This window comes from Botryllus schlosseri, chromosome 10 (assembly GCF_051294905.1).
Source record: "Botryllus schlosseri isolate E-star chromosome 10, Bs_hap1, whole genome shotgun sequence".
NCBI classification, from domain to species: domain Eukaryota; kingdom Metazoa; phylum Chordata; class Ascidiacea; order Stolidobranchia; family Styelidae; genus Botryllus; species Botryllus schlosseri.
The window spans coordinates 26,337,356-26,364,460 of record NC_137245.1 but is presented as its reverse complement, the minus strand read 5'-3'; the positions used below and the strand labels follow the sequence as shown (position 1 = coordinate 26,364,460).

The 27,105-nt window shown below is 41.5% G+C and overlaps 3 protein-coding genes and 1 long non-coding RNA gene across 6 annotated transcripts; all 4 read left to right on the top strand.

Annotated features, from left to right (window-relative positions):
- The first annotated feature begins 317 nt into the window (after positions 1–317).
- Positions 318–5,319, top strand: LOC145448897 (uncharacterized). 2 transcript variants are annotated; one of them, XM_080327345.1, is made up of 3 exons: positions 318–464; positions 1,578–2,286; positions 5,183–5,319. In XM_080327345.1, the coding sequence occupies exons 2-3, from the start codon at positions 1,578–1,580 to the stop codon at positions 5,260–5,262; spliced, it is 789 nt and encodes a 262-aa protein (XP_080183471.1). In that variant the 5' UTR covers positions 318–464; the 3' UTR covers positions 5,263–5,319. The 2 variants fall into 2 exon arrangements, with proteins under 2 accessions (XP_080183471.1, XP_080183470.1); XM_080327344.1 differs by lacking the exon at positions 318–464 and adding an exon at positions 620–754.
- A 1,672-nt stretch (positions 5,320–6,991) lies between these two features.
- Positions 6,992–15,355, top strand: LOC145448895 (ribonucleoside-diphosphate reductase subunit M2 B-like). 2 transcript variants are annotated; one of them, XM_080327341.1, is made up of 10 exons: positions 6,992–7,192; positions 8,230–8,331; positions 8,437–8,466; positions 11,453–11,578; positions 12,292–12,408; positions 12,471–12,604; positions 13,042–13,270; positions 13,328–13,432; positions 14,699–14,812; positions 14,885–15,355. In XM_080327341.1, exons 1-10 carry the CDS (start codon positions 7,097–7,099, stop codon positions 15,035–15,037), a joined length of 1,206 nt encoding a protein of 401 aa, XP_080183467.1. In that variant the 5' UTR covers positions 6,992–7,096; the 3' UTR covers positions 15,038–15,355. The 2 variants fall into 2 exon arrangements, with proteins under 2 accessions (XP_080183467.1, XP_080183466.1); XM_080327340.1 differs by lacking the exons at positions 6,992–7,192; positions 8,230–8,331; positions 8,437–8,466 and adding an exon at positions 10,436–10,810.
- Positions 15,356–20,167: 4,812 nt separating this feature from the next.
- On the top strand, positions 20,168–21,367 carry LOC145448898 (uncharacterized). The gene is made up of 2 exons (XR_013918064.1): positions 20,168–20,768; positions 21,016–21,367. It is a non-coding gene; the product is annotated as an uncharacterized LOC145448898 (long non-coding RNA).
- Positions 21,368–23,653: 2,286 nt separating this feature from the next.
- On the top strand, positions 23,654–26,522 carry LOC145448442 (differentially expressed in FDCP 8 homolog A-like). The gene has a single exon (XM_080326826.1). The coding sequence runs from the start codon at positions 23,787–23,789 to the stop codon at positions 26,055–26,057; it is 2,271 nt and encodes a 756-aa protein (XP_080182952.1). The 5' UTR covers positions 23,654–23,786; the 3' UTR covers positions 26,058–26,522.
- The last annotated feature ends 583 nt before the right edge of the window (positions 26,523–27,105 follow it).

The window sequence follows — 27,105 nt, the reverse complement described above, 5'->3', positions numbered from 1 at the left end:
CAGGATCAAATCAAATGTACAATATTACTTTTGGGTTTCATACATATGTCATAATTACAAATTTAAGGATATTATAATTTTTCAAGGTCTAGCGATCCGCAACGTTTGTTTTGAAGTTTTTCCGGTCCGCGAAGTCAAAGAGGTTTAGAACCGCACTGGTCAAGGCCTATATAATTCCACTCAAACAACAAAACATTGCTAGCCGACACGAATCATTGCAATTGCTGCTGGATATCGGCTTCGCCTGATCAAATAATTGAGCCCAACCCTTATTATACCACGACAAGTCAAATTGAATTGGTAATACTCATTTGAATATAATCGTGTCGGACTTGTGATGAACCTGAAGGATTCACACCATATTTATGGCGTCACAATGAGTTGCGAATGAATTTGTGGAACTTATTGAATCCGAAGCAATTCGTATCTACGGAATCTCGCTTCATAATTCAGAGGGATATACGGTAAGCTCTAATGTAATGTTGAGATTCCTTTTCAAGCTGATGTCGAGTAGGCTATCATCACCCTCCATTATTGAACTCAAAAACTTAGAGATAATTTATGTATTCCGCTTGTGGCAACGTTTACGTACAGCGTTTAAATTCAGCATACCTAACGAGCTGCATTTGCAGCTGGCTGGATAACAAGTTTCTGCCATAACTGCGACTGTGCTGGGCTGGCGCAATGATCATCCCCAGTCGAAAATGAAAATGAGTTGGCTAACTTTAAGAAACTTCTAATGGAGAAAGCCATGGTCAGTGTAACAATAGGGCTCTTCAAAAATGACTTTTTTCTCAAATCGCACTGGCTACTTGATAAAATTGTTAGGTTACCTAATTTAAGCCTACACACCAAATTTGGTTCAATCCCAATCAGTAGCCGCATTGCTACAGGAGAAGAAAATTTCTATTTATTATATAAAAATAAATGACAAACAATTTGAAAATTTTCTGATCCCCCCATGAAAGTGTTAGGTTGTCTATAGAAACGATGTTAACCAAATTTGGTTCAATTCAAACCAGTAGAAGCGGAGTTATTGCCGTCGAAAAATTTGGATTTGAATAAAATAGTATTTACGGTGGGCACCGCTATAATAAACAATTAAATAATTGGTCACCGTAAATACTATTTTATTCATAATCCAAATTTTCCGACGGCAATAAATCCGCTTCCAGTGGTTGGAATTGAACCAAATTTGATAGGCATCGTTTCTATAGACAACCTTACACGTTCATGAGGTGAACAGAAAATTTTCAAATTTTTCGTTATTTAGTTTATATAATAAATAGAAACTTTCTTCTCCTGTAGCAATGCGGCTACTGGTTGGAATTGAACCAAATTTGGTGTGTACACTTAAATTAGGTAACCTAACAATTTTATCAAGTAGCCAGTGCGATTTGAGAAAAAAGTCATATTTGAAGTGCCCTAGTGTAACAAAGTAGTGTATTTCTATTTTTGGAGTTAGGGCGACTTCACTAAGTTTATAGCGTACGTAAGGAGGCTAAGTCTTGTTCGTCGACCTAAATATACTCTGATTTTGTAACACGCCGCATTTCCGGCGTTATTTCGATTGGCAGATGAACAAAAACGATCGTCAGGCCACGAGCAGTGGACGGACCACTCCTCAACCCGGCCAAAACAGCAAAAGCGCGAAACCTACAGCGGCACAAAATGGAAAGCAGTCACCCCGTCCCAACAGCGACAAAAAGCCCGCAGCTCCCCCCACCTCCAAACCAACAACATCGAGTCAAGGCAATCCTAAAACAAAAACTTCCCGCACACAACAACAGAAGAAGCCTGCGCCGAACAACATGAAGCCCGGCGCTAGTTCGCCCACCAGGCAAGCGTCACCAAATCGTAACGACACCAAATCTAACACCTCACGAACACAGCAACCACAAAAGCAGGCCCCAAGTGGCGCCAATGTGAAACGTGAAGGAAAGGCGAATCAGCCTATCCCTCACAAAAACAGCGCTAAAATTAGTGCTAACAAAGCTGCAGCCGCTAAACAAGGATCCGCGAGTGGAATTAGGGCAATAGCAGCCTCCCGCGACGCGAAAAAAGGGAAATCTCAGGTCGCCAGGAAGTACGCTCCGCGTGATGACCAGAGCACAGACTACTTTACTCAAGATAATCAGAAAGGAAAGCTGTCCAAATGGAGGCTTCTGTTTGACGTTCTGTCTACGGCGCGGTCTGAACCACTATTCGCTCTGAACGCACTGGTCAATATATTGATGATACTCATCGCTGTCTCACTTTTCATCATGCAACCGCCTTGTGCTGCAGGTGAGACTTTAAACTCGGGTTTTTCTTTTTACGACTGTTATAGGATAGCTGTTACATATAGCTGACTCAGTTGTGCCGCTTCCAATTTACGGTTTGTGATCGTTTTCCGTTACACGCGTTATGCTATCTCAAATCTATCAAATAATGATGGAAATCCATGGACATGGACATGATGCAATTCGAAGATGATATATACTGTAAATGACGTTGCAGAAGTAGAAATGTGAGTTAGCGAAAATCAAAGAGAAAATTGGTTCCGGTAGAGAGATTCGAAGTCAATTTCGTGAATTACAGATTTTAAGAACATTGTGCCAATCACGACTCGACGCGCTTTAGGGAAATGATTCACAGGATCTAATTCAATTTCGAAAAAGCTTCTCACATCCTAAATCAAAGAGGTGGTCAAAGTAATGAGTGTTGCTAATCAGGTAGAAGCAATGCCTTCAATTTCTACTCAATTACGAGCAGAAAGTATAGCCATTTTCAAGATGTGTCAAACTACTTTAGGTAGAAGTAGAAAATTAGGACCTGAAATGTAGGCCTAGTTCAGAAAGTAAATTTGATCGCGGGGCCGCATACTTTTAGTACAAGTGGGCAAAACCGTGATTACTTGGAAAAAAGTAAAAGTACTTCGTTAGCACCTGACCATCTCTGCCTAAAAAAGTGACCCCTTGCTTAGGGTTACCATATTTTGGAATCGGGAAAGGAGGACAAAATTTTCAGATTTACAATACTGGAGTATCATCCGCAAAAAATGGTAAATTTACCACGAAATTGTGGTGGGTTGACAAACAAAAGGTAAAATTTCCGTCTAAACTCGCGAAATACAGTGTTTCTTTCACATTTTCCGTTGGTTGACTAAAAAAAGGTCGACACATACGTTCGAACCACGCATTTCCCGTTTAGCGTCATTTATGCCCATTTTCACTCGAAACTGTCCAGTGTCCATAATCTTAGCCCTAAAAGCTGTAAGGAGGACGAATTGCCAAAAAGGAGGATATTTAGGCGTCCTCGGAGGACATTTTCAAAAACCTGAAAAAGGAGGAGGACTTATGGTAACCCTACTCTTGCTAGACATCCTGTATGCCGTAATTGTCGTAGGCCTATATGCGGGGGCGGGCGTCATTGCTACTGTCTCGTCTGTTTTCTCTCGCATTTTCAGTCCCCACATCTGACTAATCCGGTCCGCGGACATATTAGCATGCGACACAATAGCAAGCGACACTTGAGCATGCGGCACTTGAGCATAGCGACTTTTGGTCATGGCGACTCGTGGGCATGTAGACACATGAGCACAGAGACATATTAACATGAGGACATATTAGCATGGGGACACATGAGTATAGGGACACACGAGCATGGATACACGTGAGCATAGCGACACATACACATGGTGACAATTTAGTAAGTGCCACTTGAGCATGGTGACACATGAGCATGCGATACATGAGCCTTGACGACACATGAGCAATGAGCATGGGTACACACGAGCATGGGCACACATGCGTATATGGACACATGGGCATGGGGACACAAGAGCAAAGGTGAACATGGGGTCACGTATGGTCACGCATGGGGTCACGTACGCATGCGACACTTGAGCATGCGACCCATCTACATGCAGACACTTGAGCATGTGACACGTGGATATGCAGACACTTGCGCATGCGACACTTGCGCATGCGTCACTTGCGCATGCGACATTTGAGCATGCGACATTTGAGCATGCGACACTTGAGCATGTGACCAGACCATATAGATTTGTCTGAAAACCTCCAAAAATCGCGGTAAAGCGATAAAAGGTTGTCATTGCTCCACATACATTGGAATCGTTTACACGTATCAGACGAACTAAAAGAATATATCCTTTTGTGAGACGAAAGCGATTCCAAATTCGCATTTTGACACGGGGCTTATTATTTTATTTTGCGGGTCTCATTTGATAGGGAAGTTTTACGTGCCGTGGGTGGGTAGGGGGGACATTAGGGTTAGAAGTGGGTTAGGGTCCATGTTGGCGTCCCAAGATTAGGGTTGGGGTGATGGATATTGGGGTTGGTTAGGGTTAGGGTTAAGGTATCCCAAGATTAGGGTTAGGGTTAGGGTTTGCGTTAAGGTTAAGGTATCCCAAGATCAGGGTTGGGGTGATGGGTATTAAAGTTGAGAGCGGGGATATTAGGGTTGTAGGAGGGGAGATATATTATGTTCGGACTGATATAAATCCATCATTGTGACGCTAGTTAACTACGCACTAATATATGACAAATGCTCAAGTGTCGCATGCTCATATGTCGCATGCTCAAGTGTCGCATGCTCAAGTGACGCATGCTCAAGTGACGCATGCTCAAGTGACGCATGCCCAAGTGACGCATGCTCAAATGTCGCATGCTCAAATGTCGCATGCTCAAGTGTCGCATGTTCAAATGTCACATGCGCAAGTGTCGCATGCTCAAATGTCTCTTGCGCAAGTGTCGCATGCGCAAGTGTTCGCATGCTCATTTGTCATCATGCTAATATGTAACCATGCTAATATATTACCATGTACAAGTGTCAACATGCTGAAGTGTCCCAATGGTTATGTGCCCCCATGCTCACGTGTTACCATGCCCATATGTAACCATGTTGATTAGTCCCCATGCTAATGTGTAACCATGCTCAAGTGTCGCATGCTAATCTGTTTCTATGCCCATGTGTCCCCTTGCTCATGTTTCACCCTGCTGATATGTCCCCATGCGCAATTGCGCATGATGTCCCCATGCTCATGTGTCCCTATGCTCATGTGTTACCATGCTAATGTGTCCTCATGCTATAGCGTCGCATGCTTAACTGTCGTTTTTCATTGTGTCGCATGCTCATATGTCGGGCAACCGACTAATCCTACTTATTCCATTCAATACAGTGATTCGAAAGACAATTCTCAAAGTAGAAGAACAAGCTTCAGCTGTTTCTGATTTCGTCGATGACAAATTAACCAGATAATGGTGGTTGCTCGTTTTAATAATACGAATTTTGAAATATATATGCATTTTGTCTTTCGTTGTCGAGTTTATAGACAGTGCAAACTGGATAATATGTTCTGGGCTTGCAATCACATCAACATTGCGAGTGAGTTTTTGTTGTCAGCTTGTTCGCATGGAACTACTGGGAAAATGACATTGTCGCGCTATAACATATCATACTTTAACGGACCAACGGTACCCAATCTTGCCCCGAATATTTCAATGACTTCTTTACCTCTGAATCAAAAGCGCACAAGTACAACACACGCGCGTCCACGTCGTCCAAATATCATATGATCGACCGAAAAGATCATCGCTCCATCAAATATGCCGGACCTGATGTGTGGAACAGTATCCCGCCGGCCATCAGACAGTCGACGAGCATGTCCACATTCAAGTCCAAATACAAACAATTACTACTAAATAAATACAGTCCATCCTCAAGATTACCGGACCACGACTGACCTATCGATCTCGCTTCCCATGACATGCCGCCCTATTTCTTGTCGCATTCTTTTTCTATACTATCTTCTTTACTTTCATTCAGTGTGCATGCCTCCTCTTTACATCGCCTAGGCCAAGGTGGGTGTCAGATTCCATAGACTACTCCTCGTCGCTTCGACATCTTCCTGTCTTTTCATTGTATCGCATTTTTTGTGGTGTATTGAACTGATAAAATTGCTAATAAACCAATGATGATGATGATCTTATCTGAACGTTAGGGCGATTACAAAATTGGTAGGGAGAGGTAGACTGACTGACGCAGCCTATAATACTATAAAGGTCTACTACTATATAGTTATTGAGCGGGTAATTTCTGTGGGACGGTATTACTCGACATAGTCGCATTAGGATTATCAGATTGTAGAATGCACAAATCTCTGCTACTATTATGAGTCTGGTCTGTTGCGCGACTTCAAATCTGAAATTAATCTGCAGAACACGCTCGGGTTGGCGACCCTTGAAAACGCCGGCAGGAGAGTGTAGGCGAATCCCATGGTTATTGGTTATGAACATCCGTGCCATAGACAGGCTATGGCTGTAGGCTACTCCAAATAATATAAAAGGTCCTTCTACATTAATTAGGCTAGTCTACCACGTAGTTGAAATATTGCGTCACTCGCTAGACTGCGAGTATAAAACAAAACAGATGGCGGCTGAGGCTTACCGACCAACGATAGCCAATGAAATTGCATTCATTTGGCGAATTTTAGGCTATTGGCTAAAACTTGGAAACTTATGGAGAAAAGTTGGGTGAAAAAACCTGCTACGAAATAGCTAATGTCTTATTATTATCGGATATAATATTCGAAAATATAAACTGCAGTGGTTAAGGCTGCGCCAGAGAGATTGGTATTGTTTTCAAGCCTACCGCGGCCTCGAGAGCACAGTCAGTAAGTCACTCACATTTTACGATCAATTTTACATACTATCTAAAATATAAACAATTAAATATACATGATGAATCCAACTTTGAATTGAAGTGGATGAAATATAAAATAATAGTTATGATGAAATATTACATTTCGCGCCATTTTGGACGTAAACCGATAAGGGTTGATGCGAGCCGCGGGAATTTCAATTTCCAGCTGATCGTTGTAAACAGCTCCCGCCAGCTACTTCGAATTTCCCTCGCTTTTCATGACAGAAAAAAGGCATTCGCGTCATGATTGGGCGCGAACATTGATTCCTCCCTCTAGTTAAATAGATTTTCTATTCCGCGAATCTCATTTAATTGAAGCCTGTCGCTGTCACCGCATCAGTTACATTTAGTTCTTCGACATTCTATCTTTAGCTAATCTTATTTGAGCATCATGCCGAGCAAAGGAATCGAGAACGCACCCGTGGTTGCCAAAGTCGGCCAGTCCTTGAAGAATATGAATTTTAGTGACGAAAATATGCAGAAACAGGTAACATTTTGTTTTGTGGGGCCGCCTGTGATGTACTTGTGTATAAAACAGCTCAGATTGATTTTATACCTGTGAAAGCTTAATCATTAGCTGCATAACACTGGTAGCTGTCCCAAACACATAAGTCTGCTCCTTGAGTAAGGAATATAACATTATATTGACACACCCATTTTTTGCATTTGCCCTTAAATTCGATATTTCATCACTCTCTTAGTTCACTGTGTGTCATATTGACATGTTCTTATATTAGTGTCAGCCCGCCTGGTGCCTGGTTGGGTGTTTGATCGAAAAACTGGTCATTAGTCTATGTCGTTACAACTCTTTGACTTTTCATGGTATTGCAATGTTGTGATGCATTGAAATGATGAAAGTGTCAAGATGAACAAAACTGAAATAGTGTATAAGCCCCTTGAGATTCAACCTGCCTCGATAAATTGTATTGCTTTTGCACGGTAGAAAATATCTTTGTTTCTTCACATGAAATTTGTGGGAACTGCGCTTTTGCCGTTGAGGCGTGTGGCAAATTGGCAATGATATGTTATTGAATATAAAATGTTACCAATTGATATGAATTTCTACAATATACTATAAAAAGACATAATTTTTAGGGTCTAGTCTACTTTCTTATCCATAACAACATGACCATCACCAAGCACAGTTCCCCATGAACTTGTGTAAGTTTAATTTAGATTAATAATTGGATTAGGGTTAGGATATTGTAGGAGCATTCCTTACCCTTACTCCCTAATCCTACGATACCCCAACTGGACCCAACCTAATTACTAACTGCTAACTTTGAACCTCGCACAAACCCCAACTCCACGTTAGGCTACTTCAACTTAACCTTATAATATCCTAAAAGGCCGAACTAAACCAAAATTTACCTGACCCTAAATTTACCAAACCCCTAATGGGCCTACCCTCAACCTCAACCCTAATGTTATTTGGCCCAAACCTAACCCCTACCCCCAACACTATAATTCCAAGTAGTATGAATGGAATTATCTTGATTGTTTTTCTTAATCCTTGTTTCGCAGATGAAAGTCATGGAAACTCAGAAACAGGGAAAAGATGTTGCACGCCGCGTGCTTGGTGAAGTTACAAATCAATCCACTGCTGTTGTATCTAAAGGATCGAAGGCAAGATATTAAACTTGGTCGCATCATACTAGTTAGCATATTTTTGTTGGATAGATGTGTTGTTTTGTTAGATAGATGTGTTGTTAACTTGCATTCATTTTACAGAATTCCAAACCAGAAAAAGCTAAACCAGTGGTAAGAATTTCACATACTCTAATTATTTGGTGTAGGCATGCAATTGATGTATCAATTTCTATAAAAAATGATAATACCAACCCTCAAATCTTCACGTGCAAATGAACATACATGTCTGGATGATACTATACAAGTGATTGAACAATTACAATACCATAAAATCATTGATAGCAAACGTTTGACTTGTGGTTGGTATGCAAAACTTGAAATTCATGATAGAAATTAGTTTGTCGTATTATAGAGCACAGTAAAGCAGATACCTTCCTACCTGAATATTGCTTTTCCCATTGCCTTGGCGTCGCACGAGTCTCCTTCTGAAAGTCATTACCATTTTCAATTTCATTATTGTACCATACAGATGGTTCCATATATATTTTCGAATTCCGTGTTCGTTTGTCAGCAAAATATTTTATTCTGGATCGTGTGTTGTGCCTTTTGTGCGATCTGTAGCGCTGGGACGCAATGGACTAACCTGTAGGGATGCAGCTTTTTAAGCAGACGACTAATGGTTTTTTAGTTGAATGGGGTACAATTTAAAACTGATTATTTTGATGATCACATTTTGGATGCGCCTGGTACTACCACACTGGGTGTAATATTCGGTGCACAAGGTGGCAGTTGCGCCAACAGCAGTCTACATGGATGCAGCATGATTTCCCAGATATTAATCATTATTTTGTGATTTATAGTCCAGTAGATATCAACAGAACATGCTCGTGGTGCGTGGGTGAGGCTTTATCACTGAATTTTTTCATTACTTGACTGCCTCACTTGGATGACCTAGCCTCTTGTAAGCTACAAGGTTGAAACGCAGGTCACAAGCAACTTATCAAGTTAACTGCATACATATTTCACACACAATAGTTATTTGAAGAGCTTCTTGGAGGCACAGAACTTCAATCAGCAGTTTTCTAGTTCGGCAATCGAACTTTTGTAGTTGGTAAAAAGTGTCCTCCTTTCAAGTTCCCAAAATATGGTAACTCTATTGTTACATCATTATATTTACCATTTCTGCTCAGAATATCAGGTGACATGCTTTTGTGTAAGTTCAGAAGCAGTTTAGATCACATCAGGCAAGAACAGTGGCCCTGTTAGAAACCTCAAATCTTATAAGTTGCAATGATTCTCATTCAAAAGCTTGATCATTGATAGTTGTCTTTTAGGTAAGTGGAACAGGTTGCTACATAATTGACGTATGCTGATGTTCACACTTCACATCGCATATTTGCTGAATAGGTTGCTGTGATGAGTGTGTTCATCGACAAATGTTAGCTGTTCTGAATGCTGCACCACAAGTTATTCTGGTAGAGAGGATATATATATCCTCATAAAAACCGAAGCATGTGCTTCAAAGTTTACATGATGCCAACAAGTTGTATTGAATCAAGTTCACAGCAGTTGTGATACAAATTGGAGTATTAGCAGAGCAGGTATATATCCTAATGCTTATACATACAGTTTGAAAAATTTCCAAATACAGCTGCAGCAAAGTTGTTACTATCAAGTCTACTGCAGCTGTCAGGAGCAATTGATACTATATTGTGTACTTTTAGAAGATATGGCAGTGAATATAGCATAGTACAGTGGATACTGCATAAAAGACTATTCAAATTTTGTAATGGATATGGATAGTTAAATCTACATCAGAATCCAAATATACAATGGTTGAACCTACATGCAGAGTCAAGAGGGTTGTATATAACAAGTATGAGGACAGCCACCTTTGAAAATACGCCAATGGTATTGGAATTATGCGGTTACGGCACCTCAGATGCCAACAAGGGCTTGGCGTTATCTTTGTGCTCGAGCGAGGATAGTTGATTTCGCGGGAAATCAGCGCAGTCGTAATTTGATATTCGCGCCACCATTACGCAATTCCTCCGGGTGCGCTCAAGCGAAGATCAGCTGTGATTTTCCGCTCTCGTGCGACGGTGCGCTCGTTGAAACCGATTTGAACCTGTCACTTGTAATCTTATCTGTTGTTCATGCTAAATGTATGGCGATAATATTATAAGGTAAAGCAGTTGCATTTATGTGGTAGCAGGCAGCAAAAGATGTATGACATCGGATGTTTCCTGTTGTTTATTTACGGTTCGCTGGGAACATTGCTACGCTGTGTTTATGTAACTGCGGGTGCCGATTTTGGCGATTTGCCGTTACGTTAGCGAGATATGGGTTTCGTTTGCAAGCGGTGATGAGCCAGGATGGTAAAGAGCTTTCTAAAAACAACGAAAGCGGTTGTTCTGGTATTGATAATGATAAGCTGAACTCGGAACAGCAGCAGCAGAGGGAAGGGCAATTATCGTATGTCAGGCCTTCGAAATATAGATTTGCCTCGCGGAAGGTTGGTTGATTAATGATTATGATGTGGATTACATCATCTGAGAATTGTCCTTTTGAACTTGTTTCGTACTTATAAAGAAAGCATATCGAGCAAATAAAATATTGAACAAGCACTTATGTACGAGTCACGAAAAGATAATGGGGAGTTCGATGCACATTGTACACGTCATGCTACGACGTGTTCCCCATGAACACCAACCAGTTGTTACATTCATTTGTTTAATTTCACTGGTAGGGTCATGTTTTCCACCCACTCAGCCCTTCAATTTTACGTTACGATTGAACTTGTAGAGTTGATGTCCAGTGTCACTGTTTCGCTCCGCTCCTGGACACACCCTTGCCTCAAGAACTCGCGTCTAATACATTGCTTGAAATACTGGTGCACATAATAAACTGTATTAACAATAGCGGTACAAGAACAATACCATTAAAACATTTTCACACAATACAAGATTATAACGAATATTTACTGTGAGTCGGTACGATTTGCGCGTTTGTGTCCACAAACCGTTGTGAAGAACTAAGAAATGACTAAGAGAATTGCTACTAAGAATTGACAAAGCATCGTACGCCTCCTAGTTTTAATACCCTTTTTCTTGGTGATGTTACTATCAGTTGCATTGAATGTCTTTGTACATTTCAGTTTGACATTGAAAAGGAACCGCTCTTGAGAGAGAATCCAAATCGTTTTGTCATTTTCCCGATCCAGTACAATGACATTTGGAGGATGTACAAGAAAGCCGAGGCTTCTTTCTGGACCGTGGAAGAGGTGAGAATGTTTGGACCACGCAGGCAAAATTGTTAGATTGGTCATTATTGTTACTCCAGTAGAAGTACAAGTACCGGCATGAATTTCAATTGGCAGAAGTAGCGATTTTGTAATAAATAGGTAGTTTAGCCCTTGGAAACTATAGTAGAGATGTTTAAATTCATAACGAGTTTGTGAAATTGACTAGTGCAAGTCGGCAACATCTACACGAGCACTCTAATAGATATAGAGGTACTTCGTTACTGCCCAGTGCCCATCCTCTGCTAGAAAGGTACTCCTAGAGTAGCAAAGCTGACTACTTCAAGTAAAAGTAATGTCTTAATTGTCTGCTCAAGTGGAAGTGGTGATGTTCTTGAATCATTGCCGCTTGTGCAGGTAGACTAAACCTACTCGGCATCCTTAAAAATAATGAAGTAGAAAAGGACCGTTCGTACTAGAGTGCTTTTTGTACGTCCCATTTTATAACTCTTCTCGAAGTAGCTAACTCTGTACGGCTGCTTCTAATCGGGGGCGGTCAAAATATTCATTGTTTGGTATGGTACTCTGGAAGTGACGTAAACGTGGTACTCTGAAAGTGACGAGTAAAACTAACAGCGCTGACTAATTAGGAATTTATTCATTTGCGTCAATCCTAGACGGATGTCTTGGTTCTTCATCATTATGAAATCCAGTTAAAAAAATGTTCGTTGCTCACAATATCCCTCCAAACGCAGGTTGATCTCACAAAAGATACGATTCACTGGGAGACTTTGAAGCCAGACGAGAGAAAATTCATTTCACACGTTTTGGCGTTCTTTGCTGCCTCTGACGGAATCGTCAACGAGAATCTGGTATGTTTCAGATACTGACGATATCTTCTGTTTCATTCCCTATTGGCTCTAATCTGTTGCAGGTAGAGAGGTTCGCCCAGGAAGTGCAAGTTACCGAGGCGAGGTTCTTCTATGGCTTCCAGATTGCAATTGAAAACATCCATTCCGAAATGTACTCTCTCCTCATTAACACTTACATCAAAGACCCAGAAGAAAGGTAAACCATCGTGCATGCATGTGAATGTTTGTGTGTTAACGTTGGTTGAATAGTATATTCATTGAAATAATACAAAGTGGTGATCAAACGGATGGTTGTTTGTCGTCATTTGTCAAGATGTATGTATAGGTCACTGTTTTCAGAAATGACCTTTTAATAAGCAAATATGAAGATTTGAAGCTGTCTTACTGGACTACTCTTCAAATTGTACGAACGAAAAATAAATATTCGTATTGAAATGAACTCATTGGCTGGTGTTAGTGAGTGGTAATTTGGTCAGCGACTAGTAGAGAATTGGAAATGACATTGTATATCAACAGTCAATTTTTGATATGCAAAGTTCTTCTGAAGTCTCTCCTAGTATGAATACGTGATTGTATTGTATATTGAAGTTATGTATCTCTAACAGTCTCTTAACACTGGTTATATTAATTCAGGAATTTCCTCTTCAACGCAATTGAGACCATGCCGTGTGTCCGTGAGAAAGCAGAGTGGGCGTTGCGTTGGATTAATGACAGCAACTCGACCTACGCGGAACGGGTGATCGCGTTTGCGTCTGTGGAAGGCATCTTCTTTAGCGGATCCTTTGCCGCCATCTTCTGGTTGAAGAAACGCGGATTGATGCCGGGCCTGACTTTTTCCAACGAACTCATTAGCCGGGACGAGGTTAGTCGTTAGCCTTGACAACTACTCGGCTTTAGTGTCAACATGGTGTTATTTCAGGGTCTCCACTGTGATTTTGCGTGCTTGATGTTCAAGCATTTGGTCCAGAAACCAAGCCAAGAGCGGGTCATCCATATTGTTAAAGATGCAGTCAGGATTGAGCAGGTTTGTAGAATCGTTCATTCTTAGTAAATTACCAATTTATCATAGGTTAGATAATATTCATATTGAAATGAACCAGAATTACACTCGGCAGGGATAATCTACAGCAGGGGTTGCCAACTAAAACGGCTTGCGGGACGCAAGAATGTATTGAGACAAAATACGCCACACAGTAAAGCAACCACGCTCAGTGCTTCCGCACAAGATCAAGCTCCAGGAGATAACTGTGCAGCTCATAGTTCGCAACAAAATTAAATTATACAATTGAATAGTATATTATGTTGAAAGAAACCCGAATATTTTCGACTGACACTCGTCAGGGGTAATTGTCAGCAACTAGTAGAGAATTCAAAAGAACATCGCATACCAACAACCGTAGAACCAGCATGAAATGTCGAATACGAGAGCGTCCAATGCACTATTTTTTGATAATACACGAACTCTTTGTTGACTCGTACAGGCGGGATTATCCAACGAGTGTTTGCCAATTGCAGAATTTATGGCCTTCGATTGTTCCGCATCAATCTTGGCGGATCTAAAAATAGTACGTTGAACGCTCTCGTATTCGACATTTCATGCTGGTGACGTCATATTTTGTGCGACGATTGTTGATGTACGATGTTCTTCTGAATTCTATACTAGTTGCTGACGATTGCCCCTGACGAGTGTCAGCCGATAATATTCGGGTTCATTTCAATATGAATATATACTACAATTGTATAATTTGGTTTGATTGTGAACTATGAGCTGTGCAGTTATCTCCTGGAGTTTGATCTTTTGCGGAAGCACTGAGCTGTTTTCCAAGCGTCTCGATCTTGGCAGTGTCTGGTCCGCATTGCGTCAAGGAACTGTGCCCAATTTGCCATTGAATATCAGCCGCATTTCCCCCCCCCCCCGACGGAACGCTGTTGCCATCTCCTTGACTCCGAGAGGAATAGTGATGTTGGCCACAGGCGAATAGCATCTCTTTGAACAACAATGTTTTAAAACAAAGCAGTTTCAGCATTTCAAAATGCTTTACCTTGCGTTCTTCTGAAATCTCGAATCAGATCACAGGCCACAACAAATCACTTCTGATCTACATCTACTAGTAAAGAATTGAATATCAACAATCGTGTCGAACATATATCGCTGATATATAATTTGCTTTTGAAATCTACGTGTTGCTGACGAGCGTCAGCCTGAAATACTCGGGAATATTTCAATATAACTATATTCAATACTATATTGAATCTCTGTACCAGAGTTTCTTACTAGTTCATATTGCAGAAATTCTTGACTGAAGCACTTCCCGTTGCACTGATTGGCATGAACAACACGCTGATGAAGCAGTACATTGAGTTTGTGGCCGACCGTCTGCTTGTCGCGTTGGGCTGTCCCAAGGTTTGTCAACGAATTCATTGCTGCACATTTGCTAATAGGAATGTGCTATTGTTAATTCTTGGTGCCTTCCAGGCGTATTTGTCAGAGAACCCTTTCGACTTTATGGAACTTATTTCGCTCGAGGGAAAGACCAACTTCTTCGAGAAGCGTGTCGGCGAATACCAGAAAGCAGGAGTGATGTCTAACGCTGAAGATAATGTTTTCACCCTCGATGCTGATTTCTGATTGAATCTATTTCGCACCACATCCATCCATCACCCACCTTCTGGCTGTTCATCCAGTCAACCCGCTGTGCTGTTCATCCAATTAACCCGCTGTAACCCTCCCGGCAATGACAGTGCAGTACCTTTTCATGAGCTTGTTGGTTTTACTTCTGACTCTTTCAAACTTTGGATCGAAACAGCTTGTTGAGCTGCCGTCGGGTATTCATTATATAATTTTATGTGTTTTATCCGTTACAATGCTCTGCACACGATGTCGATTACTTATTTATTGAAGATTTTTTTTCGAGTACTTTGATGTTATATATTTCTCATTTTAAAATGTCTGTTGAATGGAATTCTTGGGGTACTGTTGTAGGGTTAGCGGGTTCTTCGCCTTACGGGCTAAATACTTACGAGGGATGGGCATTACTCTGCACTATATTACAGTCAAGCGAATAGAAGTAGGCACGCGTAGAATGTTTATGCTCGAGCTTCCGTGGAGTAGATCATGTCCGGCGATCTAGAAACACCGAAGAATTGAATCGTCAGTGACCTCATGAAGTGTCGCGCGAGTCCAAATCTTCGCAGTGAATGCAGAAAACTGGTGGTAGGCAATGTTCCCTCTAAGCTGCGCAAATGCGCAGTGCTGAAACGGTCTCTGCGCACAGAAAATCTCCGTTGCGCACAAAAAATCCGAAGTGATGACCTTTTTTTTAGTCGTTACGCAGTGTTGTCCAAGGGTCTGCGCAGTAACTTGGTGATCGTGCGCAGACTCGTCAATAATTAGAGGGAACATTGGTGGTAGGACTGAAATATATTAGTCGATGCTGGTGTATCTAGTCTAGGGCCTCTACGACTGCACGCAAAAATCTAACAAAAAAGCCAAGATCGTGTAATTAACGCTTCGCCATAAAATAAATACCAAACATCAACTGAACACTACATGTTTAGTGAAGATTCATAGTTGCAACACAAGTTATAAAAACAGCATGACAAGGTGATCGCGATAGGCGAAAGGAAGTGAGTGGTAATATCAGCATTGGTTTCTTAATTATATAATCATTTTGAAACATCACAAGGCTGCGAAGCAATGAAAACAGGAAATTGTGGAAAGGACTTGGAATAAAGGGAAAGAGAATGGCGTGTAAAAACAGATTTCCGAAAAATAAAACAGGTGGTGCTCGAAAAACCAGATATGAGTGGAAAAATCAAAGCATGTGATGTCCGACATAACTACATTCGGAATTGAACCATAGTTCACTCAACTGCGTATGTCGTTGAACTATAGAATACAGCTACATTATTACATGCACCTGGCAGTGAGCTATTATAAACACCGGAGTGTCGTGAATATATAGCCCCACCTACCGGTGAAGAATACATATGTGGAATCGTCGTAAGGCGATTGAAACGCATGGAACTGAGCACGTGGATAAGAAAAAATATTCTTCGCCGTTCATTGTAATTTCAGTCGTCGTCGCGGCTGCATTGAATGGCGCGGTTGCGCGATACTGCGATGAAGAATTCATTCTCGACGCTGGTGTTATGGGGCATCGGTTCACATCTTTTGTGAAATCTAACATCATGATGATGATGATTAAGATAATTTGAAGTGAACACTATCGGGTAAGTTGTTGCTGTGATTTTGTAGATCTAAATAGTGACCGTAGCGATACCAAAGGCGTCGATATCATCCAATTGTTATTCAGGCAGCAATACTAGATGTTTATTATCAGTAATTGCGTTCAATGATTGGTAGATGAACTCGCAATACTACGTCCGATGCTTCTTACAAGGTGTGGCATTGGAAACAAATTTGCGTTACAATATGCGTTACTCGTGCTCATTAGTAGGGCTGGGCATAATGATTCGAGTACTCGAATCTGAATCGAGTATTAATTTTAATGATTCGAGTCGAGTAGTAAAATACGATTTTTTCGAGTACTGAAATTATACGCTTCTCGCCACTGAAAGTTAATTTATCAACGAGAATTACAGTTTCGATACTAATTTTCACTGCTGAAACCTTGAAACCTAGATTGGCGGTATCGTAGGATACGAAAGGGCATCCCTAAAAGACGGAGAAGCGGAGGCAGCGGAGACAGCGGAGGAAGCGGAGAACGGACCCTAAAACGCGGAAACAACGGAGGCGGCGGAGAGAGCCAAAAATGCCGATTCCTAAAAGACGGAGGAAGCGCAGAGCGGAGCTTTCGGTCATTGACCTTTATAGACACGCGCATACGCAACTCTAAAACGTGTCGACGGCGGAATATATAAAATTTCGAGCTAAATGACAATTAAAACACAACATATGAAGCTGAGATCAGAATCTATGTAAGCGAATAGTCAGCCATTCGAGTTCGAGGGGTGACGAAGCGGACGGTTATAATATACTGAAAGCGGAGTTCGGGGCGTAGTGAAATATATTTCGAAACAGCAGAGAATAACGGAAAAGTCAGCCATACGAGTTTCAGGCCAATTTGGCGACTGATTGCCCAATGCCCATCGATGAGATGACATAGCGGACGGTTATAATATACTGAAAGCGCAGTTCGGGGCGTAACGAAATATATTTCGAAACAGCAGAGAATAACGGAGAAGTCAGCCATACGAGTTTCAGGCCAATTTGGCGACTGATTGCCCAATGCCCATCGATGAGATGACATAGCGGACGGTTACAATATACTGACAGCGGAGTTCGTGGCGTAGCGAAATATATTTCGAAACAGCAGAGAATAACGGAGAAGTCAGCCATACGAGTTTCAGGCCAATTTGGCGACTGATTGCCCAATGCCCATCGATGAGATGACATAGCGGACGGTTATAATATACTGAAAGCGCAGTTCGGGGCGTAACGAAATATATTTCGAAACAGCAGAGAATAACGGAGAAGTCAGCCATACGAGTTTCAGGCCAATTTGGCGACTGATTGCCCAATGCCCATCGATGAGATGACATAGCGGACGGTTATAATATACTGAAAGCGGAGTTCGGGGCGTAACGAAATATATTTCGAAACAGCAGAGAATAACGGAGAAGTCAGCCATACGAGTTTCAGGCCAATTTGGCGACTGATTGCCCAATGCCCATCGATGAGATGACATAGCGGACGGTTAAAATATACTGAAAGCGGAGTTCGGGGCGTAAAGAAATACAGCAAAAAATCGTATGGCTGACTTCTCCGTTATTCTCTGCTGTTTCGAAATATATTTCGTTACGCCTCGAACTCCGCTTTCAGTATATTGTAACCATCCGCTATGTCATCACATCGATGGGCATTGGGCAATCAGTCGCCAAATTGGCCTGAAACTCGTATGGCTGACTTCTCCGTTATTCTCTGCTGTTTCGAAATATATTTCGCTACGCCCCGAACTCCGTTTTCAGTATATTGTAACCATCCGCTATGTCATCTCATCGATGGGCATTGGGCAATCAGTCGCCAAATTGGCCTGAAACTCGTATGGCTGACTTCTCCGTTATTCTCTGCTGTTTCGAAATATATTTCGTTACGCCCCGAACTGCGCTTTCAGTATATTATAACCGTCCGCTATGTCATCTCATCGATGGGCATTGGGCAATCAGTCGCCAAATTGGCCTGAAACTCGTATGGCTGACTTCTCCGTTATTCTCTGCTGTTTCGAAATATATTTCGTTACGCCCCGAACTGCGCTTTCAGTATATTATAACCGTCCGCTATGTCATCTCATCGATGGGCATTGGGCAATCAGTCGCCAAATTGGCCTGAAACTCGTATGGCTGACTTCTCCGTTATTCTCTGCTGTTTCGAAATATATTTCGTTACGCCTCGAACTCCGCTTTCAGTATATTGTAACCGTCCGCTATGTCATCACATCGATGGGCATTGGGCAATCAGTCGCCAAATTGGCCTGAAACTCGTATGGCTGACTTCTCCGTTATTCTCTGCTGTTTCGAAATATATTTCGCTACGCCCCGAACTCCGTTTTCAGTATATTATAACCGTCCGCTATGTCATCTCATCGATGGGCAATCAGTCGCCAAACTGTCGTGAAAATCGTATGGCTGACTTCTCCGTTATTCTCTGCTGTTTCGAAATATATTTCGCTACGCCCCGAACTCCGCTTTCAGTATATTGTAACCGTCCGCTCTGTCATCTCATCGATGGGCATTGGGCAATCAGTCACCAAACTGGCGTGAAAATCGTATGGCTGACTTCTCCGTTATTCTCTGCTGTTTCGAAATATATTTCGTTACGCCCCGAACTCCGCTTTCAGTATATTATAACCGTCTGCTATGGGCAATCAGTCGCCAAATTGGCCTGAAACTCGTATGGCTGACTTCTCCGTTATTCTCTGCTGTTTCGAAATATATTTCGTTACGCCCCGAACTCCGCTTTCAGTATATTATAACCGTCCGCTATGTCATCTCATCGATGGGCATTGGGCAATCAGTCGCCAAATTGGCCTGAAACTCGTATGGCTGACTTCTCCGTTATTCTCTGCTGTTTCGAAATATATTTCGCTACGCCACGAACTCCGCTGTCAGTATATTGTAACCGTCCGCTATGTCATCTCATCGATGGGCATTGGGCAATCAGTCGCCAAATTGGCCTGAAACTCGTATGGCTGACTTCTCCGTTATTCTCTGCTGTTTCGAAATATATTTCGTTACGCCCCGAACTCCGCTTTCAGTATATTATAACCGTCCGCTATGTAATCTCATCGATGGGCATTGGGCAATCAGTCGCCAAATTGGCCTGAAACTCGTATGGCTGACTTTTCCGTTATTCTCTGCTGTTTCGAAATATATTTCACTACGCCCCGAACTCCGCTTTCAGTATATTATAACCGTCCGCTTCGTCACCCCTCGAACTCGAATGGCTGACTATTCGCTTACATAGATTCTGATCTCAGCTTCATATGTTGTGTTTTAATTGTCATTTAGCTCGAAATTTTATATATTCCGCCGTCGACACGTTTTACAGTTGCGTATGCGCGTGTCTATAAAGGTCAATGACCGAAATCTCCGCTCTCTGCTTCCTCCGTCTTTTAGGAATCGGCATTTTTGGCTCTCTCCGCCGCCTCCGTTGTTTCCGCGTTTTAGGGTCCGTTCTCCGCTTCCTCCGCTGTCTCCGCGGCCTCCGCTTCTCCGTCTTTTAGGGATGCCCGATACGAAACATATGGTACGTAGCTACGAAGGTTACTGTACGTAGCACATTTCCGAAGTCATGATTATTCCACAACATTGTCACCAAGTGGAATGAAATCGGTATGGTCGAAAAAATACCAAAATATCATTTATGAGATGGATAAAATGCATTATATTCGTTGTTTGGGCATAAACGGTACATATTTGAACTTTGACGTATTACATTCTTTTATGACGTCATAACGAGTGATACTCGATTACTCGACTCGACTCGAAGCATATTACGTGATTCAGAATCGAATCACTAAGGTACTCGATTTTGCCCAGCCCTACTCATTAGTAATAATCGAACACGAGTAATTTAGAGATGTTCGACCTATTTTTTTTTGCTAAATAGTCTTTATTCACATTGGCAGGCACTGTTGTTCACGTTAATTTTCATCTTTGATCATACCTAGCTGCCTTGTCTTGTTTAAGAGCGCCTATCAACTCGTGTTTAACCTACTCGCACGTCGCACTCATAACAGCAAATCATGTCTCTTCACTGCATGCTGCATTGAATCATAGCGAGTTATACGCCGTCTTCCAGGGATTGCACAGAATGCACACATACACATGACCTGAAAGTAAGTTGAAACCTTTACCATATTTATTTGTTTCCATCCATGTGTTAATCAGGCAGCAGTGATGGCTTTTCATGCCTTTTATTGCGTTCAATGCATGGTATAGTATTGGAGGACTCTACGTCTGGCCTCTCAATATTTTTTGTGTGGGGTTGGAAACCAATTTCCTCCAACAATTGGTGCCGAGGAAAATCAATTTCAGTTCAGTTTAAGTTGAAAAGATCTTATTCATTTTGTCGATTCTCTTCAGGTTGTGGCAACCCTATGGAAGAAGCTGGGTATGAAGGGTTTTCAGACACTACTCTGATGGAATCGAACTATAATGAGCTGGATGAAAATTCAATTGGGCAGTTGTTGATGGCCGGCAACTACCAGATGTAATTTGATTGCAATCCAGCAGTGCTCGATTATCAATTATTTTCCTCCCTTGTGCTTACACGTGTGATTGTTAGAATATTGTCCACCTCAAGAGTGGATCTGAGGGTATAGGTCACCTCATTATTTACTCATGGTGAATGCCTGAATGGTGATATATATTTTGATTTAGGGTTGCCATTTTATGAACATCTACCATCGAATGAAAAATATAGTGCGAGGTGGAATGGTTTGAACAATGTGAACATTCTCCATGGTTTCGAGGACATATCGTGGGTATAGAAACTGGTGGGAATTTTAAGCTTGTCAACAACAACAATCATTGGGTTATAATTTTCATCTGAGCAAGTTGCACACAATGTACAATGCGATATAATGAACAGATAGGAGGACGCCGAACGACGCGCATCAGTAGCGATCCTTTACTCTAACAAGTCTAACATCCACCTCGGCGATGTCACAGCGATGTTGATCTTTTTTGAAGCCGCGGTCCTTTCTACTCGTTGTTTCCATTCTTTGTGAGTGCTCTATCTTTTCCGCTTTTTTTGTCGCCGTAAGAACGGCGACAGCGGGGGGGGGGAGAGGAGCCTAGATGAACCTCCGATGGGAATCGAATCCGGTCAACCGGCTTAGCAGGCACTTATCGTTATGGTGCTGTAATGTGAGTGGACTAAAATCGCAGGTATTGGTGTATGCCGGAGGCAAATAAAATGGATTCTAATAGGGCGTACTACCCAGTTCGATTTCATGATTTTAACAGTTGAATACAGCACAAAAATGCGGTGTCCGGTCAATACCGAGAATGGACATTACTGAGAATGCAACATAGGCAATGCAGGCATGTTATGCAGATGTACAGGTCGTGTGTGTGCATCACGGCGTGGCCACATTCGGTATCGATTCTCGGGAAGAAATTATTCTCGACAACGCCCGTTCCAGTAAGCTAGATTCTTGACATTGGCCATTCTCGGTAGGGTAATGTCCGTTCTCGGCTATGTCCAATTGTCCATTCTCGGTAACAGTGTGGAACCATTTCCTGCAAAATATCTCTATTTGTTACAAATGTGCTGGAAAATATAAGACTTTTCAATCTTGTCATAATTGCTTCGCGGGCCGAATGCGGCCCGCCGGCCGTATGTTTGACACCCCTGCATCACCGAAGTGTGGCCTGTTCTGTTCTACAACCTTGGACGTTTCATGCCAGCCTGGATTGTTATGACTCTATTAATCCTTAATCCAATCGAAGTTACATCATAGCATCCGCAACATACCGTATAGCCTACTCCGTATCGGCTCGACAATCCAGGCTGGCATGAAACGTCTAAGGCTGTAGAACAGGCCACACTTCGGTGATGCAGGGGTGTCAAACATACGGCCAGCGGCCCGCATCCGGACCGCAAAGCAATTATGACAAGATTGAAAAGGCTTATATTTTCCAGCACATTTGTAACAATTAATATTGAGATATTTTGCAGGAAATATATGGTCGGTATACTTCCATGCTCATAAGCCCCATTATATCCACCCATTGATATATATACATTGGGTGTATATATATCATTGTATCCACCCGACTACGGCGCTGTGGTTTCACTCTAGTTACCACTATACTATAGTGACTATAGTAACAATAAGTCGGTGAAATCGACTTCCAATTTCGAGAAGGCAAAAAGTGCGAACTAAAGTTCAGAGTTTCACACATATATGGACCAAAAAGTAGTTATTCACAGAAGCGCGAAAACGCCTACGCGGAACTGCTATATAAAGTTTACATGGAAAATATATTAGTTGCAGAAATATATAATTTAAATACTTTTCATTCAGTGTACATGACTCTTCTTTACAACGCCTATAGGCCATGGGTTCTCAAAGGGTGGGCCACAGAAGCAATTTGAGGTGCATGGGCCACAGAGCTATTTGGAAAATTGTAGAATTAGTGAAAGTTTTGTTATATTTGTTATGTTCATATTCATAGTAAAAATTGATCATCAACTATCAACATCCTGTGGAAGTATACTATACCACCTCAACAAATCGTATTGGATTGATGATTTAGCACAATACATTACATTACATTAAATGTCTGACCTTCAAGTCATAATGTAAGAGTAACATGAATTGATTGTATCATCGGATATAATGTTCTGACATCGGAACTTCAACCAGGTACATTACATACCGTGTAGGCCTACATTGTACAGCGAGCATATTAAAAAATGCGTTCTCCACTATACTTTGCAGTATCCCATTTTCACCAAAGAATTGTTTGAAGCGGGCGCAGAATGGTTATAATGTTATATCACTCCATACCATAGTAGAACTAAAGCCCCAATCATACAGTGCATGATAAGAGTACTGTTCCTTCATTTACTAACCATATCATGTTTATGTAAATAAAGGAATCATGATTATTGCGTTAGTACTCGCGTAAATCACGAAGCCGAACAACAGCATGAGATCATAGAGAAAATCGGTTTCGGATCAACGAATCTGTCAGTCTTTGTTTTGATGTCGTACCACCTCTATGCTTCTTAGTTAACAAAATGTTTTAGCGCAGCCTCGTACTTGACATTTCCTGGTACCTTGCTTTGAAACATTTTATGAGTCGTATTATTTTCGATTAAGTAACCCATAGCGAAATTTCTGATGCAATCATCTTCTTCTGGTCGCTATTCTCCTCGGATAAATCCATTTAACGATGACAACCGTTCTTCTATGAACGACGATACTCTCGATACGGCCAGCGAGATAACCTCAATCGGCAGTGACGGCTCTGATGAAGTAAGTTTCGCAGAGCTGGGACTGACGGAGGATTATTTCTCCCATCCAGAGGGACATTTCGGGCTCTCAACGGTGGAAGAATTGGAGGCGGCTATAGATAATTGTAAGTCAATGATACAATCAGCGAAAGAAAACTCGGACAGGCAGAAGAAATTGGTCAAAAAGCTTGTTGAGCTTCGGAAGAAATTTTTAGAATTGAAAGAAAAGCCGGATGAATATGAGCCAAGGACAAAAGAAGTCTTTGGTCACAAGCTGCGTAAGCGCAAAAGCAAAAGTATGAAATATTATTGTGATTCATGCAATGGGCTGATATGGGGAGTTTTGCAAACATGGTATCGTTGTCGCGAATGTGGCTTCAGCTGTCATTGGAAATGCCTGAATTCGATCCGGCGAAAATGCGTCGCGAATAACATCAAAAACTTAACATACATACTGAATATTGCCCCAGAAACGGGTTTGTCCTGGCAGCAGTTCAATTGCATCGAGTGCAAAAATCCAATATCGATTGAAGGTGTTGGTCGGGAAGAGGCGCGTCTGTGTGATTACACTGGTCATTACTTCTGTCCGCATTGTCACTGGAATGATGAAAGCGTATCTCCCGCTAGAGTTCTGCACGGCTGGGACTACAGCCTTCAGAAAGTATCGAGACAGTCTTTTCAAATCTTAACTCGCCTTTATCAAAAACCGTTACTGAATCTAGAAGAACTGAATCCTTGCTTATTCAACTATGTTGATGAGTTGAGGGACATAAGAAAACTACGTGAAGATATATTGCTGATGAAAGAGTATTTTGTGACGTGTAATAGTGCGTTGGACCAAAAAATGTTACTGAAACTCAGCCACCGACAGCATTTTGTCGATAACTCCAAAATGTATTCGATGGAAGACTTGGTTTTATTGAAAGAAGGTGTTTTGCTTAACGAGATAGCCAAAATAGTCGCTGAATATGCGCAGCATATCAAACTTGACTGCACTCGGTGCCAGGTGAAAGGATTTTACTGTGAAATTTGTGGACACGGTGAGATATTATTCGCTTTTGATATGGGAGCGTCAATGTGCTCTCACTGTAAAGCCGTTTTTCATAAAGACTGTATCATGTGCCTTCTTAACTGCCCGAGGTGTGAACGTTTGAAAATTCGTAAGGAGCGCAAAAATTCTTTTTACATTGATCTGGAAGTTGACGATGAACCCATCAACTCAAAACAAATGTTGACTGATGATGCAAGCAATGATGTTGAAAAAGAGTCTCCAAAAAGTATGCCTACATCTGAATACCTGCATGAGGAAATTACATCAGACAGGGTTGAAGAATTGAAAAAAGTCTCATTGCAACCGCTTCATTCGAGACAGTCTCGTGGTAGGCTGTCTCTGCCTGTGTTTGGGCAAAGACAAGTCTACTCTGTTTCAAGCCCGGAAACTCCAGACTACAACCATGATTGGGACTATGCAGTTGATAAATCGAGTCAAAGCGGTATCGCGGTGCAGCGTGATGATGCAAGTAGTTCGAATTCTAAACGAGATTTCCAACACAAAAACGCATCAAAACATCGATTTTTGAAGGGAGATTCCGAGCAATATGAGAATAACCCGATCACAAAGCGTCCGCAGCGAAACGATGCTGATTTTGAGAGCCTCGTTAAGGTACGAGCGAGAAGTCGAAATAAGTCGGGAAAAGGGTCAGCGAAAGAAAAACATACAAAGCAAATTGACGTCAATGATCCGTTCAGAACAATGAAATCTAATGGCTCCAAGTTCATGGCTGAAGTCACCCGTACCGTGGAAGGCAATAAAGCCACCCTAGATGATTCCAACCCGCTGGAAAGTTCAAGTTCTTCAAATCGAAAACGTGTTAATACCGGCAATGCTGGACTGCGGTATGAGCCTCGCCTGGACCCATTCAACACAGAACGAAGACATAGTCGCAAGTTCATCGATGAACTAACGGAAGGCGCGTCTTCTAAATCAGGATTGAGCAAGTATGATACTCTCGACCCATATTCGATTCCCTTTTCGGAACCAGATGATGGGTTTAACCGACAGCGAAATTTTACCAATGAAAGTCATAACAACAGTAATGGTCATCGTAATAAACTGCCGTCTGATGAATATGATGATGCTAAAAACCCGTTTGTTTGAACTATATGACAAAAATTGTTGATTTTCCCAGCTGTGTGATTGTGTTGAAATATGCTTCCCCCATTGAAATAATTGAATCAACTATTTTTGTTGATTGAAAAGAATCGAATTTTACACATTACTGATGACGCAGTTCTGTCGTTAAGGTTGTAAAATCCTAGCCAATGATCCAATACGAACAAAATATGTCTCACTGTCTTTGCGAGTATACATTGGGACAGAATGACCGCTTTTGGCAAAGACCCGTCTGATCAGTGTACTTAAGTGAATATGCAATTTGAATTTTCTATTTCTGTCTGTCGAGTTGTTACCTAACGGGTGCCGTTTTTCAGTTCTATATGATACGTAAGTATGTTCAATGTTACATCATTATACCTAGTTCCGTAACTTTAATTTATAAGATTAGCGTTTTCATTCATGACCTCATGATTTATTGCAAATAAAAATGATTGTTTTGCAACATGACATGTTTGTACAATATTCGTAAATATTGCAACAGGAGAAAATTTTCACCTTTTCCAAATTAGAATTATAGCTGGCATTTTTCGAATCAGAGTTATAGCAACATGGGTTTTTGAAGTTAAGATTAGAATTACTGAATTCGTGAAAACTTATGGAGTTCATTCTCGCAATCTTGGTCCGTTTTGCACTGTACAGCTCTCCTGTAGCATATTTGGAAAAAACCAGCAATTAGGTTAGAATTAAAATTAGAACGTTGAAATGTATCACAAGCAATGTTCCATCTAAGCTGCGCAAATGCGCAGTGCTGAAACGGTCTCTGCGCACAAAAAATCCGAAGTGATGACCTTTTTTTTTCAGTCGTTACGCACTGTTGTCCAAGGGTCTTCGCAGTAAGTTGGTGATCGTGCGCAGACTCGTCAAAAATTCGAGGGAACATTGTTCACAAGTTACATTAGAATTGAAAATTCACAAACTAGATGAAGAATGAAATAGCCAACATTTCCCTCTAATTAGCCTAATTTGAGAACTAGAATAATCTAGTTGTCCAAGTCTGCATTGGTTCCGCTGTGTTGTCAAGTTGCCTGAT

Excerpts from the sequence above, each read along its gene's own strand:
- LOC145448897 (XM_080327344.1), top strand. Across the intron at positions 2,287-5,182 it reads GCAACCGCCTTGTGCTGCAG|TGATTCGAAAGACAATTCTC; the intron begins GTGAGACTTTAA and ends CATTCAATACAG.
- LOC145448442 (XM_080326826.1), top strand. The coding sequence starts at position 23,787 with ATGCAATCATCTTCTTCTGGTCGCTATTCTCCTCGGATAAATCCATTT.
- LOC145448895 (XM_080327340.1), top strand. The coding sequence starts at position 10,535 with ATGTTTCCTGTTGTTTATTTACGGTTCGCTGGGAACATTGCTACGCTG. Across the intron at positions 11,579-12,291 it reads CTTTCTGGACCGTGGAAGAG|GTTGATCTCACAAAAGATAC; the intron begins GTGAGAATGTTT and ends CTCCAAACGCAG. Across the intron at positions 12,409-12,470 it reads GAATCGTCAACGAGAATCTG|GTAGAGAGGTTCGCCCAGGA; the intron begins GTATGTTTCAGA and ends AATCTGTTGCAG.